The sequence below is a fragment of the Ammodytes marinus genome (genome assembly GCF_949987685.1).
Source record: "Ammodytes marinus genome assembly, chromosome: 24".
Classification (NCBI taxonomy): domain Eukaryota; kingdom Metazoa; phylum Chordata; class Actinopteri; order Uranoscopiformes; family Ammodytidae; genus Ammodytes; species Ammodytes marinus.
Window position 1 is genome coordinate 1,687,536 of NC_137228.1, and position 14,565 is coordinate 1,702,100.

Here is a 14,565-nt window from a genome sequence, read left to right on the forward strand (position 1 = left end):
AAAATAATATGTGTCTGGTTTTTATATATATTTATTTATTTATTTATTTTTCATGGTAAAAAAAGACATTTGACAAGTTAAAAGTATGTCTCTAATGCCTCATTTCCACCGAGTAGAGCGGGTCGGATCGGAGCGGCTCAGAGCGGGACTGCTCACTTTTAAGAATCTCGGTGTTGTTTCCACCGCCGACCCTACCCTTACTGGTAGGGCGGGGTTTAGGCTGGACTGCGATAGCCGCCGCCAGGTTGTGGGTCAAACTATCGGGCTGTGGAACAACTGTGGTCAAGCCAGCGGTCTCTTGTTTTTGCTTGGTCAAACCAGCCGCTTCTTTATTTATTCCCCCCTGTGTTGTGAACACAGAGACGGTTCAATGCAACTGATAAGAGACGGTGAGCGAACAGCGCTGGCTGCGGCAGCTACGTGACATCGTCGCAGTGGGACACAGTGTAGCCAACTGATTCATTTAATGACGAGGAAAAACACCACACAATAAACAGTGCCGCGCTCACATTGTCGCCAAAACTCTCTTCACTCTAGCCGAGGTGACTACAAACGGCGGAAATGATTAAAACCAGCCGCTTCTTTATTTATTCCCCCCGTGTTGTTGTGAGCGTGTATTTACAACTATCTATGGCGTAAACACACAGAGACGGCTCGGCGCAACTCACAGAGACAGTGAGCGAACAGTACTGGCTGCGGCAGCTACGTGACTGTGGGACACAGTGTAACCAACTGATTAATTTATTGACGAGGAAAAACACCACACAATAAACAGAGCTGTGCTCACATTTTCGCCAAAACACAAGACTATCTTCACTCTTGCCGAGATGACTACACATGGCGGAAATGATTCTTTCGACCAATCAAATGACGGCTCCGCCGTTTCGGCACCCTTTCAGGCGGCCAGTACCCCTACGGAGGAGTACTGAGATTTGGAGCGGCTCAGAGCGGTTAGGTGCGCTTAAACCGTACCCTACCCAACTTTTGGCAAATGAAAAGCCAAACTACCCGGACCGAACCGCTCCGATCCGACCCGCTCTACTCGGTGGAAACGAGGCATAAGTCATTGTGCTGTGCTGTATTGACGTTTGAGAATGTGCTGCCGGATCTGCGCCACAAGATGGCGCCCCCGAGCTCGAGCGAAACGTTTAGAGCTCGAGCGAATCGTTTAGACCAGCCCACATTTAGGGAAATTCAAGCTCCTCCTCGATCTGCGAGCTGCAGTCAGGGGCACTTGCTATGAGCACATGTTAAAGATGAATCATGAAATTATATATTTGAATTGGTTGTGTGTAAAGGACGCTCGTTGAAAGACATGTGGAATGAGTCAAATAGTTATTACTTTAAAGGTGCACTATGCAGTTTCAGAGGCGGGGGATGTGTTTACATTTGCAGAGCCTGTTAGTTTATTTGTGTTGAATAATTCTATCATCAAAAATCTAAACAAAATTATTTTGAGGAGCCTTGAACCAAACGTAAGACTAGAATATGTTTGTAAACCAAACTGTGAAACAGTAACGTTTCAAGAAACGTTCTAACTTCAAACAGTGTTCCAGGGATCACATTTTCCTGTGAGGAAAGTTTGTTTATTCAGTTAATGAGTTATAATGAGTGTATATTGATGGGTAAGCATTAATATTGAATATGATCATGTCTTGGAGGGAAGGGGGAAATAGCCACATTCAAAAGAAAATATTGTAAATTATGTTCACATTGCCCATTTTCAATGTATTACTTTATATACTGTTTGTGCAAAACCTATATAGAATATGTATTACTTGTATTGCAGAAATAGAGAAGTTAGTTAAGGCCGACATGAAAATAGTACTGGATGAGCATTTTGGAATCATGATTTCGGTTGAAGATTTGTAGGAATAATCTCTTTCTACGTAGTGTGTGGCTCTTAAAAGAGCCGTTGGGTTGTTGTTATGATCGGTCCTGTTTATCCTCCGAAGCCGTAGAGCGTGCGGCCCTGCCTCTTCAGAGCGTACACCACGTCCATGGCGGTGACGGTCTTCCTCTTGGCGTGCTCGGTGTAGGTGACGGCGTCACGGATGACATTCTCCAGGAAAACCTTGAGCACACCGCGGGTCTCCTCGTAGATCAGACTGGAGATTCGCTTCACTCCGCCACGGCGAGCCAGACGGCGGATGGCGGGTTTGGTGATTCCCTGGATGTTATCACGGAGAACTTTACGGTGACGCTTAGCGCCTCCTTTACCGAGTCCTTTGCCTCCTTTTCCGCGACCAGACATTTTTGCTTTCACTAGATTAAAGGCCTACTTCACCGGTGGGAATATGAAGGTGTATTGCATTCTGAGATCCTATGTAGTATAAATGTGTTCATCCTAGCCTGAGAAAAGGCAGAAAGAGTGTTTTATGGTCTCACTGTCTAACCCTACATTTCTCTTACTGTGATGTCACACTTTCCCAGCAAGGTCTATTAGGGCCTACTCATGCTGGCTCATGTACTGCAGTCTGTAGGGCAACACAGCATATCAGTCATATCCATTTACATGAACTCCAACCTACCAGCTTTTAAACAGTAAATAATATTAATTTTGTATTTCTAAATCTTTTATACATACATATTTATATTTTAACCATATTTATATATTTGTATTCTATATATATTATTCATATTTAATTAATTTCTAACTATTTATCTATATGCTTGTCTCAAAGATTAAGCCATGCAAGTCTAAGTACACACGGCCGGTACAGTGAAACTGCGAATGGCTCATTAAATCAGTTATGGTTCCTTTGATCGCTCCAACGTTACTTGGATAACTGTGGCAATTCTAGAGCTAATACATGCCAACGAGCGCTGACCTTCGGGGATGCGTGCATTTATCAGACCCAAAACAAGGCCGGAGTCACTGGATAGGCGCTTGTCAGTGGGGAGGGACCGAAAGTCGATGAGGGACCCCTGACCGCCATGTGACCAAGAGGGGACATACACCCCTGGGGCCGCCACTACTGTAGGCCTTGTGGATGGGGGCTGAGGACACGAGCTGGGTGGGTGCGCACCATGTGGACAAGCCCGTTACTGCACCCGATTTTTGAGGGGACCTTCTCCTCCGTGACGCCTTATCTGAAGTCCAATGAATAGGGATGGCTTTCCCGGCCCAGGAACCTGTCCCCCGGTAGCCAAAGCAAGATCCGTATGGATACCAAGAGGGGACCTCACCCCCAGAAAGTGCCTTGACTCGGGCCTCGATGGCTAAGGACCCCCCGATGGACGAGCTACTATCCTGAGGTGTTGAGATAGGTGAACTTTGTGTAACTTTGGGTTGTGTATTTTTGCTGTCTAGAGGGGGTTGGGGGATGTATTATTATTTTTATTTTCATTTATACTACTTACTTACTTGTTTTAAGATTGTCTTAAAGGACATACATATATGTGGTCTGCCTTGTGGTGCAGGACATGTCCGAACATGTCCGGATTTTATGAGCATGTGGAGGGAGGGAAGTGGGGGCCTGTAACCCTGACCCCCCCCTCAGTTGGCCAGCCCACATGCTCCCTGTTCACCCTATATAAGCAGGGGCTTTGGCAGAGGAGAGGCAGTTATTTTTTCTTTTCAAGAAGGGGAAGAGGCTCGGAACCAATTCTTCCTTTTCTATTCTGAGAAGTTTGGTAAGGGACCATTTGGGTTATTGATGGGAACTAATTGATGAACCAGGTTGTAGAATAGCATGGAGTTGAGGTTGAAAAACTGTTGAACCAACTTTTCCTGATTGTTGTGTCGCAAAATCAAGCTTGTCATAGCATTTGAAGATATTCAAATATATATGACATGATTGAAAGACTCGGCCAACACCCAGAACTATTGAAGTTGTGTAGACAGTGGACAAACTTTTACTCCTGATCTCTTGTGGATCAACCAAATAAACTGTTGAACCAACTTTTCCTGATTGTTGTGTCGCAAAATCAAGCTTGTCATAGCATTTGAAGATATTCAAATATATATGACAAGATTGAAAGACTCGGCCAACACCCAGAACTATTGAAGTTGTGTAGACAGTAGAGCTTTAAAAAACCTGAAGATGAGAAAACTCCTGATCTCTTGTGGATTGAAAATGGGAGAACTCATGAACTAAATTCAATGTGAACACAAGACATACAACACATAAGTTAAGTCTTATACTTCTCTACATATATTAACCACTTTAATGGGAGTGTAGGTACTTATTTTCCTTCCTTTCATTTTATTTTATCTTTTCTTTTTATATTGTGAAAGTATAATCTTTTTGTATTGGTTAAATAAAATTTCTTGAAAACGCTATAACTCTTTGGCCTGAATTTTTAGTTTAGTGTTGGGAACAAGGACCTAATTAGGGTTTTTCTTTAAAGAGATCGCGGCGCCTCTGAGGTAAGCAATTCAAACCTACACTACGGCTACACTACTGATAACAAAGAATACACATCCCATAAACACACTCCTTGAATTAGGAGGGAATTGCATTTATCTATTGGCCTAAGCTCATCCAGGTGTATGAACTTAGTGAGGACTTAACGGTAGTCTTTTGAAGCTAGGGGTAAATGTGAGGTATTCATCCACCAGAATAATTAAAAACCTATTATCTAATCTCCTCCTTTCTAAACACTTATCAAGGATAAAGGTCTGAAATCTGGACTTAACCTAGGATAAAATTAGAAGAGACAATTGTAAGGGTCGTTAGGGGATCAACACAGGGGGAGATCTGGAGATAGGCAGGGGTCAAAGGGTAACATGCTTTAAAACCAGAGCCTTTAAGGTAATATATGGGGTGTGAAGGTTTTTGGTGAAAAGTAAAACCTTTTGGGAATTGTGTAAATCAGCTTTTGGTCTTTGTTTGCCATAAATAAAGAGCAGGGGTCGATGAACACATAAACTTTATAGTGGAACAGGTTTAAACCAGGAACAAACGAACTTGGCAGGCTATATATACACACAAACGTCCTGATATTAATTTAGGGGTGTTTAAATCTGGTGAAGGGAATACCGGCATAATCATTAGAGGCCTTGCCATGATGATTAACTCTCGATGGGTGCCATGAGGGGACCTTGCCCCCTTCCCCTCTGGAGTACCACGCATGTTGGCCAAATGGATAAGGAGGGCCTCCCCGGCACCAGGACTCCTTTTGGGCGGCCCACGCAAGGATCACGGGAGGACCATGAGGGTACCTTGCCCCCTAAAAGTGCTTTGACTCGGGCCTCGATGGCTAAGGACCCCCCGATGGACGAGCTACCATCCTGAGGCCCTGCCATGACGATTAACTCTCGATGGGTGCCATGAGGGGACCTTGCCCCCTTCCCCTCTTGAGTACCGCGCTTGTGGGCCAAATGGATAAAGAGTGCCTCCCCGGCACCAGGACTCCTTTTCGAGCGACCCACGTAAAGATCATGGGAGGACCACGAGGGGACCTTGCCCCCTAAGAGTGCCTTGACTCGGGCCTCGATGGCTAAGGACCCCTTGATGGATGAGACGCCATCCCAAGGCCTTGCTATGATGAATAATTTTTTCGATGCGTATCTAGGTGGCGGGAAGTGTTGAAGTGGATAGTATACTCGGTTGACTATCGGTGGGATCCTAACGGCAGAAAATTGACAGTGATATTCATTCAGCAGCGCTTGCACCGGACATTTTGGCTGCACTCTCCCAGAATGTCTACCCCGCCCCGGAGAGTGCCTCCGGGTTTCATCCGAACCAGGCTGGGGGAAGGCTCTCTGTCCCTCAGTCCGGGCCGCCTAGGCAGAACCAAGGTCCGTGATCGTTCCCTGTTGGCAGTGAGGGCCCTGGGCTTGGCACCAGGAACATTGAGTAGGACAAGCCCTACGAAAATGACAAACAGTGGCACGGCCAAGCGTGTCCTGTTTCCCACGACCATGGCTAGAAAGAGCATGCTCGTGATGAGCTGGGACAAGGAGTGGAGGGACTCCTGGACAAACAAATCGGCCTTGCCCAACACCGTGATTTTGGGCTTAAGAGTACCGTGGCTGAGACAGGACTGTACCCTGTGTGAGGTAACTCTCACTACCCTGAAGGAGGCCACCGACCATTTCAAGAAGGTGCACTGCCCGAGAAAGACCTTGTTCATATGTAGGAGATGTGCGACCTCGTGTCGAGTGGCGGCTTCGGCCATCCGCCACGCCGCCCAATGCGGATCTGCGACTAGAAAAGAGAAACGGAAAGGTGATCAGCCGTGCGGTCTGTGTGTAAAGACCTTTGGATCCCAAAGGGGCTTGAGTCAACACATGCGGATCAAACACTCGGGGGCCTACATGAAAGAGTGCGAGATCAAGGCAGGAAAAGGTCCCAAGGAGGCTTGGACCGACAGTGAGGTTGGCTACCTGGAAGGCCTGCTGCATGGTGTGAAGCCGAGTCCAAAGAAATACATGATCGCGCAGCAGCACCTGCAACGGTTTACCCTCCGGGAAGTGACCGTCAGATGCAACGCAATATACAAAAGGGCAGTGGTGGTAGGCGACCGGCCAGCTGCCCTGGACCCGTATCTTGGCGGGCTCCAGGACCTCGGAATGCCGCTGCAGCCCGCCCCTGCAGTGGATATGGTGAAGGACGTGATTACCTGGTCATTGACCGGTAAAGAGGTGGAGGGGGCGCTTGACCCCCTGGCGGTTTGCGCCAAAACGATCAGCGCATATGTCAGACAGTTGCAAAAGACCATTGGAGGCAAGCGGAGGAAAAGCAGACTAATCCGCAGGGTAAGAACCACAAAGGCTAAAGGTCGACCCTACCGACCTTCCATGAGGACCTTGTATAAGAAGAACAAGAACATGGCGGCCAAAATGATTCTTGATGGAATGGGGAAGGCCACGTGCAACATCGACCTCAAGGAGGTTGAGGCTGTCTACGCCAGGATCTGGGGGGGCGTGGATGGCTTCGTGGACCTGGGCCAATTTGCGGTACTACCGCGCGCTGACAATAGCCCATTCTACTGCCCAGTTAGCCCTAAAGAAGTCCTTGACGTAATCAAGCGGATGAGGGCTGGCTCAGCACCAGGCCCGGATGGCATTCGGAAAAGGGACCTGCTCAGGTGGGACTCGGGAGGGGTCAAACTGGCGAGCCTGTTTAATGCGATGCTCTTGACTGGGAAATTGCCCAGAAGTCTGAAGGGCAGCAGGACAACCCTATTACCCAAGACAAGTGATGAGGCCCTGAGAGGAGACATTCACCAGTGGAGGCCCATCACCATCAGTTCAATAGTCGTGAGGGCCCTGTCCAGCGTACTACACCATCGCCTGAAGGACGCCTGCGAGGTCCACGTGAGGCAGAGAGGATTCATTGAGGCCCCGGGCTGTGAGGAGAACCTGGCCGTCCTGGATAGTCTTATGAAACAAAGCAGGAGAGATGGACGATCGTTGGCCGTTGTGTTCATAGACTTCGCCAAGGCGTTCGACTCAGTGTCGCACAAACACCTACTGCAGGTGCTGGAACACAGGGGAGTGGATATTTCTGTTATCCGCTTGATCTCCAGCTGTTACCAAGGCTGCTTCACCAAAGTGGCCACGGGACAAGGCCGGACAGGGAGAATCATCATGGGCAAAGGGGTCAAGCAGGGAGACCCCCTCTCTCCGCTGCTATTCAACCTGGCAATTGACCCTCTCCTCCGAGTCCTGGAGGCCAGGGGTACCGCGTTCTCCTGCGGTTTGGCTAAAATAACGGCGCTGGCATTCGCCGATGACTTGGTACTATTGAGCGACTCCTCGCTGGGTATGCAGAGGAACCTGGCCATTTTGGAAAAGTTTGCTGGGCTTACGAGCCTCCAGGTTAACCCCAACAAATGTCATGGGTTTTTGCTGTCTCACCGCGGCCGGACATGCAAGATCAACGATTGTCAGCCCTGGTCTATCGATGGAGCGCCCATAAGAATGGTGGGCCCAGGGGACACGGTGAGATACCTGGGGGTGGAGGTAGACCCGAGGCGTGGGGTGCAAAAGGCCCCACTGGAACAGATTGTGCAGACGATGCTCCGGAAGATCTCAGAGTCCCGCCTGAGACCGACCCAAAAGATCGACTTACTGAAAGTGTATGCCCTGCCCAGAACCGTTGGACATTGTTGTGTTAAATAAATTACTTATCATTATGTAGTAGGTTAGCTATACATGCTCCTAATGTCAGTTATTACTGTTTTTTTTCTGTTTCACAGGTGGTTGGGCAGTTATCACTTGCCCATGTGGGGTTGTCTTTTCAGTAAAATTCAACCTTAGAGCAGAGAGTCCACGTGACTTTGTCGACCTCTTGCTGTCCTGGAAACACCTCCCATCTGGACAGTGGTAGTTCTGTTTTAAACCACTTGTCCTTTTGTTGGTTTTAATCAATGGTTCTGTTTTTATTTGATCTAAAATATTCCATTCCATATTCCAACAATTTTCATTCCTTAAACAGATGGAAACAGAACTATTTATCTTTTTTGAGTTGGGCAGTTCTGTTTAAGCCCGTTATGAAAACTTTTTTATTTGAAGTTCCAACCTCTTCCTTCTTCAGTTCAAGCTTTGTTCCAAGCGTTTATGCATGCTTGTCAATCAAAAGTTGATTGAAGTTGAGTTACTTTTATTTACTTCGCTTATTATTTGTACAGACACATTGCTTACAGCCTCTCTTCTGGCCCCTGGAGAGAGCTTGGTGTGGATGATGTCCAGGTGAGACATTACATAATAGCATTTGCTAACTTTTTACTATTTTCTTGCCATACTTTTATTAAAATACATTGTTCACACCTCAGGGCCTAACAAAGCAAGGGTTCTCCAACAACTGCGGCGTGTTTGTTTTGATGGTAAGACCTAATCAGCATGTTATAGCATTGCTGTTGTCTGTAAAAATGTTTGCTTGCTACATTAAAACCACATTAATTTGTATTGAAAAAAATGTATCATTGGGAATACGCCTGACATTATATTAACCAGTACCTCTTGACTTACAGTACACTCTGTACATTGTAATGGGGGCCAAGTGTGATTTCAGCGAGGTATGTGTAAATCGTGACACATTATGCTTAGTGTACAAGGTGTTATTTTTTTTTTACAACATCTTCTTTTTAACATCTTCCTGCATTTCCTTCTTCAAAGGAAAACATGCTGCAAATTAGGAGATGGTGGTGTCTCACTCTCCTGCAGAACTTCCCCATGCCGTAAGTGCCCTGAATATCACACTTATGAATCAAATCACAAAAAAAAAACTGTTTTACTCACTGTCAACAGACCAACATGAATGTTTTCATAGTGAATGTATGTTGTCATTAAATCACTAAGGTCTGAAGAAGACCGATTGCAGGACAGGAAACGGCGACGAGTGGAAGGAGGGCTACAGGTGAGAGGTCATGTGAGTAATTAGTCTTGTAGTCAACTATTGCTAGACTAAAGCGTAATCCCTCCACTTATTTCAATGATCTGTTTTACATCTTGCATTGTTATTGTGCCTATAAGAACTGCAATCTGTTTCCTTTATAGACGCTGGGAAATTGACAACTGGAAACCGGGAACAGGGTTGGAAGCTTAAGGAATGTATTTGGCTAAAACATATATATATTTATTTTTTTGCCTGGGGTGAAAATAAAAAAAATCAATGATGCAAAGTCTTCTGTCTGGTTTATTTGACTAAGCTAATATAATTGAGTGTTCAAAATAATATGTGTCTGGTTTTTATATATATTTATTTATTTATTTATTTTTCATGGTAAAAAAAGACATTTGACAAGTTAAAAGTATGTCTCTAATGCCTCATTTCCACCGAGTAGAGCGGGTCGGATCGGAGCGGCTCAGAGCGGGACTGCTCACTTTTAAGAATCTCGGTGTTGTTTCCACCGCCGACCCTACCCTTACTGGTAGGGCGGGGTTTAGGCTGGACTGCGATAGCCGCCGCCAGGTTGTGGGTCAAACTATCGGGCTGTGGAACAACTGTGGTCAAGCCAGCGGTCTCTTGTTTTTGCTTGGTCAAACCAGCCGCTTCTTTATTTATTCCCCCCTGTGTTGTGAACACAGAGACGGTTCAATGCAACTGATAAGAGACGGTGAGCGAACAGCGCTGGCTGCGGCAGCTACGTGACATCGTAGCAGTGGGACACAGTGTAGCCAACTGATTCATTTAATGACGAGGAAAAACACCACACAATAAACAGTGCCGCGCTCACATTGTCGCCAAAACTCTCTTCACTCTAGCCGAGGTGACTACAAACGGCGGAAATGATTAAAACCAGCCGCTTCTTTATTTATTCCCCCCGTGTTGTTGTGAGCGTGTATTTACAACTATCTATGGCGTAAACACACAGAGACGGCTCGGCGCAACTCACAGAGACAGTGAGCGAACAGTACTGGCTGCGGCAGCTACGTGACTGTGGGACACAGTGTAACCAACTGATTAATTTATTGACGAGGAAAAACACCACACAATAAACAGAGCTGTGCTCACATTTTCGCCAAAACACAAGACTATCTTCACTCTTGCCGAGATGACTACACATGGCGGAAATGATTCTTTCGACCAATCAAATGACGGCTCCGCCGTTTCGGCACCCTTTCAGGCGGCCAGTACCCCTACGGAGGAGTACTGAGATTTGGAGCGGCTCAGAGCGGTTAGGTGCGCTTAAACCGTACCCTACCCAACTTTTGGCAAATGAAAAGCCAAACTACCCGGACCGAACCGCTCCGATCCGACCCGCTCTACTCGGTGGAAACGAGGCATAAGTCATTGTGCTGTGCTGTATTGACGTTTGAGAATGTGCTGCCGGATCTGCGCCACAAGATGGCGCCCCCGAGCTCGAGCGAAACGTTTAGAGCTCGAGCGAATCGTTTAGACCAGCCCACATTTAGGGAAATTCAAGCTCCTCCTCGATCTGCGAGCTGCAGTCAGGGGCACTTGCTATGAGCACATGTTAAAGATGAATCATGAAATTATATATTTGAATTGGTTGTGTGTAAAGGACGCTCGTTGAAAGACATGTGGAATGAGTCAAATAGTTATTACTTTAAAGGTGCACTATGCAGTTTCAGAGGCGGGGGATGTGTTTACATTTGCAGAGCCTGTTAGTTTATTTGTGTTGAATAATTCTATCATCAAAAATCTAAACAAAATTATTTTGAGGAGCCTTGAACCAAACGTAAGACTAGAATATGTTTGTAAACCAAACTGTGAAACAGTAACGTTTCAAGAAACGTTCTAACTTCAAACAGTGTTCCAGGGATCACATTTTCCTGTGAGGAAAGTTTGTTTATTCAGTTAATGAGTTATAATGAGTGTATATTGATGGGTAAGCATTAATATTGAATATGATCATGTCTTGGAGGGAAGGGGGAAATAGCCACATTCAAAAGAAAATATTGTAAATTATGTTCACATTGCCCATTTTCAATGTATTACTTTATATACTGTTTGTGCAAAACCTATATAGAATATGTATTACTTGTATTGCAGAAATAGAGAAGTTAGTTAAGGCCGACATGAAAATAGTACTGGATGAGCATTTTGGAATCATGATTTCGGTTGAAGATTTGTAGGAATAATCTCTTTCTACGTAGTGTGTGGCTCTTAAAAGAGCCGTTGGGTTGTTGTTATGATCGGTCCTGTTTATCCTCCGAAGCCGTAGAGCGTGCGGCCCTGCCTCTTCAGAGCGTACACCACGTCCATGGCGGTGACGGTCTTCCTCTTGGCGTGCTCGGTGTAGGTGACGGCGTCACGGATGACATTCTCCAGGAAAACCTTGAGCACACCGCGGGTCTCCTCGTAGATCAGACTGGAGATTCGCTTCACTCCGCCACGGCGAGCCAGACGGCGGATGGCGGGTTTGGTGATTCCCTGGATGTTATCACGGAGAACTTTACGGTGACGCTTAGCGCCTCCTTTACCGAGTCCTTTGCCTCCTTTTCCGCGACCAGACATTTTTGCTTTCACTAGATTAAAGGCCTACTTCACCGGTGGGAATATGAAGGTGTATTGCATTCTGAGATCCTATGTAGTATAAATGTGTTCATCCTAGCCTGAGAAAAGGCAGAAAGAGTGTTTTATGGTCTCACTGTCTAACCCTACATTTCTCTTACTGTGATGTCACACTTTCCCAGCAAGGTCTATTAGGGCCTACTCATGCTGGCTCATGTACTGCAGTCTGTAGGGCAACACAGCATATCAGTCATATCCATTTACATGAACTCCAACCTACCAGCTTTTAAACAGTAAATAATATTAATTTTGTATTTCTAAATCTTTTATACATACATATTTATATTTTAACCATATTTATATATTTGTATTCTATATATATTATTCATATTTAATTAATTTCTAACTATTTATCTATATGCTTGTCTCAAAGATTAAGCCATGCAAGTCTAAGTACACACGGCCGGTACAGTGAAACTGCGAATGGCTCATTAAATCAGTTATGGTTCCTTTGATCGCTCCAACGTTACTTGGATAACTGTGGCAATTCTAGAGCTAATACATGCCAACGAGCGCTGACCTTCGGGGATGCGTGCATTTATCAGACCCAAAACAAGGCCGGAGTCACTGGATAGGCGCTTGTCAGTGGGGAGGGACCGAAAGTCGATGAGGGACCCCTGACCGCCATGTGACCAAGAGGGGACATACACCCCTGGGGCCGCCACTACTGTAGGCCTTGTGGATGGGGGCTGAGGACACGAGCTGGGTGGGTGCGCACCATGTGGACAAGCCCGTTACTGCACCCGATTTTTGAGGGGACCTTCTCCTCCGTGACGCCTTATCTGAAGTCCAATGAATAGGGATGGCTTTCCCGGCCCAGGAACCTGTCCCCCGGTAGCCAAAGCAAGATCCGTATGGATACCAAGAGGGGACCTCACCCCCAGAAAGTGCCTTGACTCGGGCCTCGATGGCTAAGGACCCCCCGATGGACGAGCTACTATCCTGAGGTGTTGAGATAGGTGAACTTTGTGTAACTTTGGGTTGTGTATTTTTGCTGTCTAGAGGGGGTTGGGGGATGTATTATTATTTTTATTTTCATTTATACTACTTACTTACTTGTTTTAAGATTGTCTTAAAGGACATACATATATGTGGTCTGCCTTGTGGTGCAGGACATGTCCGAACATGTCCGGATTTTATGAGCATGTGGAGGGAGGGAAGTGGGGGCCTGTAACCCTGACCCCCCCCTCAGTTGGCCAGCCCACATGCTCCCTGTTCACCCTATATAAGCAGGGGCTTTGGCAGAGGAGAGGCAGTTATTTTTTCTTTTCAAGAAGGGGAAGAGGCTCGGAACCAATTCTTCCTTTTCTATTCTGAGAAGTTTGGTAAGGGACCATTTGGGTTATTGATGGGAACTAATTGATGAACCAGGTTGTAGAATAGCATGGAGTTGAGGTTGAAAAACTGTTGAACCAACTTTTCCTGATTGTTGTGTCGCAAAATCAAGCTTGTCATAGCATTTGAAGATATTCAAATATATATGACATGATTGAAAGACTCGGCCAACACCCAGAACTATTGAAGTTGTGTAGACAGTGGACAAACTTTTACTCCTGATCTCTTGTGGATCAACCAAATAAACTGTTGAACCAACTTTTCCTGATTGTTGTGTCGCAAAATCAAGCTTGTCATAGCATTTGAAGATATTCAAATATATATGACAAGATTGAAAGACTCGGCCAACACCCAGAACTATTGAAGTTGTGTAGACAGTAGAGCTTTAAAAAACCTGAAGATGAGAATACTCCTGATCTCTTGTGGATTGAAAATGGGAGAACTCATGAACTAAATTCAATGTGAACACAAGACATACAACACATAAGTTAAGTCTTATACTTCTCTACATATATTAACCACTTTAATGGGAGTGTAGGTACTTATTTTCCTTCCTTTCATTTTATTTTATCTTTTCTTTTTATATTGTGAAAGTATAATCTTTTTGTATTGGTTAAATAAAATTTCTTGAAAACGCTATAACTCTTTGGCCTGAATTTTTAGTTTAGTGTTGGGAACAAGGACCTAATTAGGGTTTTTCTTTAAAGAGATCGCGGCGCCTCTGAGGTAAGCAATTCAAACCTACACTACGGCTACACTACTGATAACAAAGAATACACATCCCATAAACACACTCCTTGAATTAGGAGGGAATTGCATTTATCTATTGGCCTAAGCTCATCCAGGTGTATGAACTTAGTGAGGACTTAACGGTAGTCTTTTGAAGCTAGGGGTAAATGTGAGGTATTCATCCACCAGAATAATTAAAAACCTATTATCTAATCTCCTCCTTTCTAAACACTTATCAAGGATAAAGGTCTGAAATCTGGACTTAACCTAGGATAAAATTAGAAGAGACAATTGTAAGGGTCGTTAGGGGATCAACACAGGGGGAGATCTGGAGATAGGCAGGGGTCAAAGGGTAACATGCTTTAAAACCAGAGCCTTTAAGATAATATATGGGGTGTGAAGGTTTTTGGTGAAAAGTAAAACCTTTTGGGAATTGTGTAAATCAGCTTTTGGTCTTTGTTTGCCATAAATAAAGAGCAGGGGTCGATGAACACATAAACTTTATGGTGGAACAGGTTTAAACCAGGAACAAACGAACTTGGCAGGCTATATATACACACAAACGTCC

General features: G+C 45.3%; 2 protein-coding genes across 2 annotated transcripts; both read right to left on the minus strand.

Moving 5' to 3' along the window:
* Window positions 1–1,942: 1,942 nt before the first annotated feature.
* Window positions 1,943–2,254, minus strand: LOC307270127 (histone H4-like; the record flags this gene model as incomplete). Its single annotated transcript, XM_080053293.1, has 1 exon — window positions 1,943–2,254. One exon carries the CDS (start codon window positions 2,252–2,254, stop codon window positions 1,943–1,945), a length of 312 nt encoding a protein of 103 aa, XP_079909419.1.
* A 9,310-nt stretch (window positions 2,255–11,564) lies between these two features.
* LOC307269797 (histone H4-like) lies at window positions 11,565–11,876 on the minus strand (the record flags this gene model as incomplete). Its single annotated transcript, XM_080052840.1, has 1 exon — window positions 11,565–11,876. One exon carries the CDS (start codon window positions 11,874–11,876, stop codon window positions 11,565–11,567), a length of 312 nt encoding a protein of 103 aa, XP_079908966.1.
* Window positions 11,877–14,565: the final 2,689 nt, after the last annotated feature.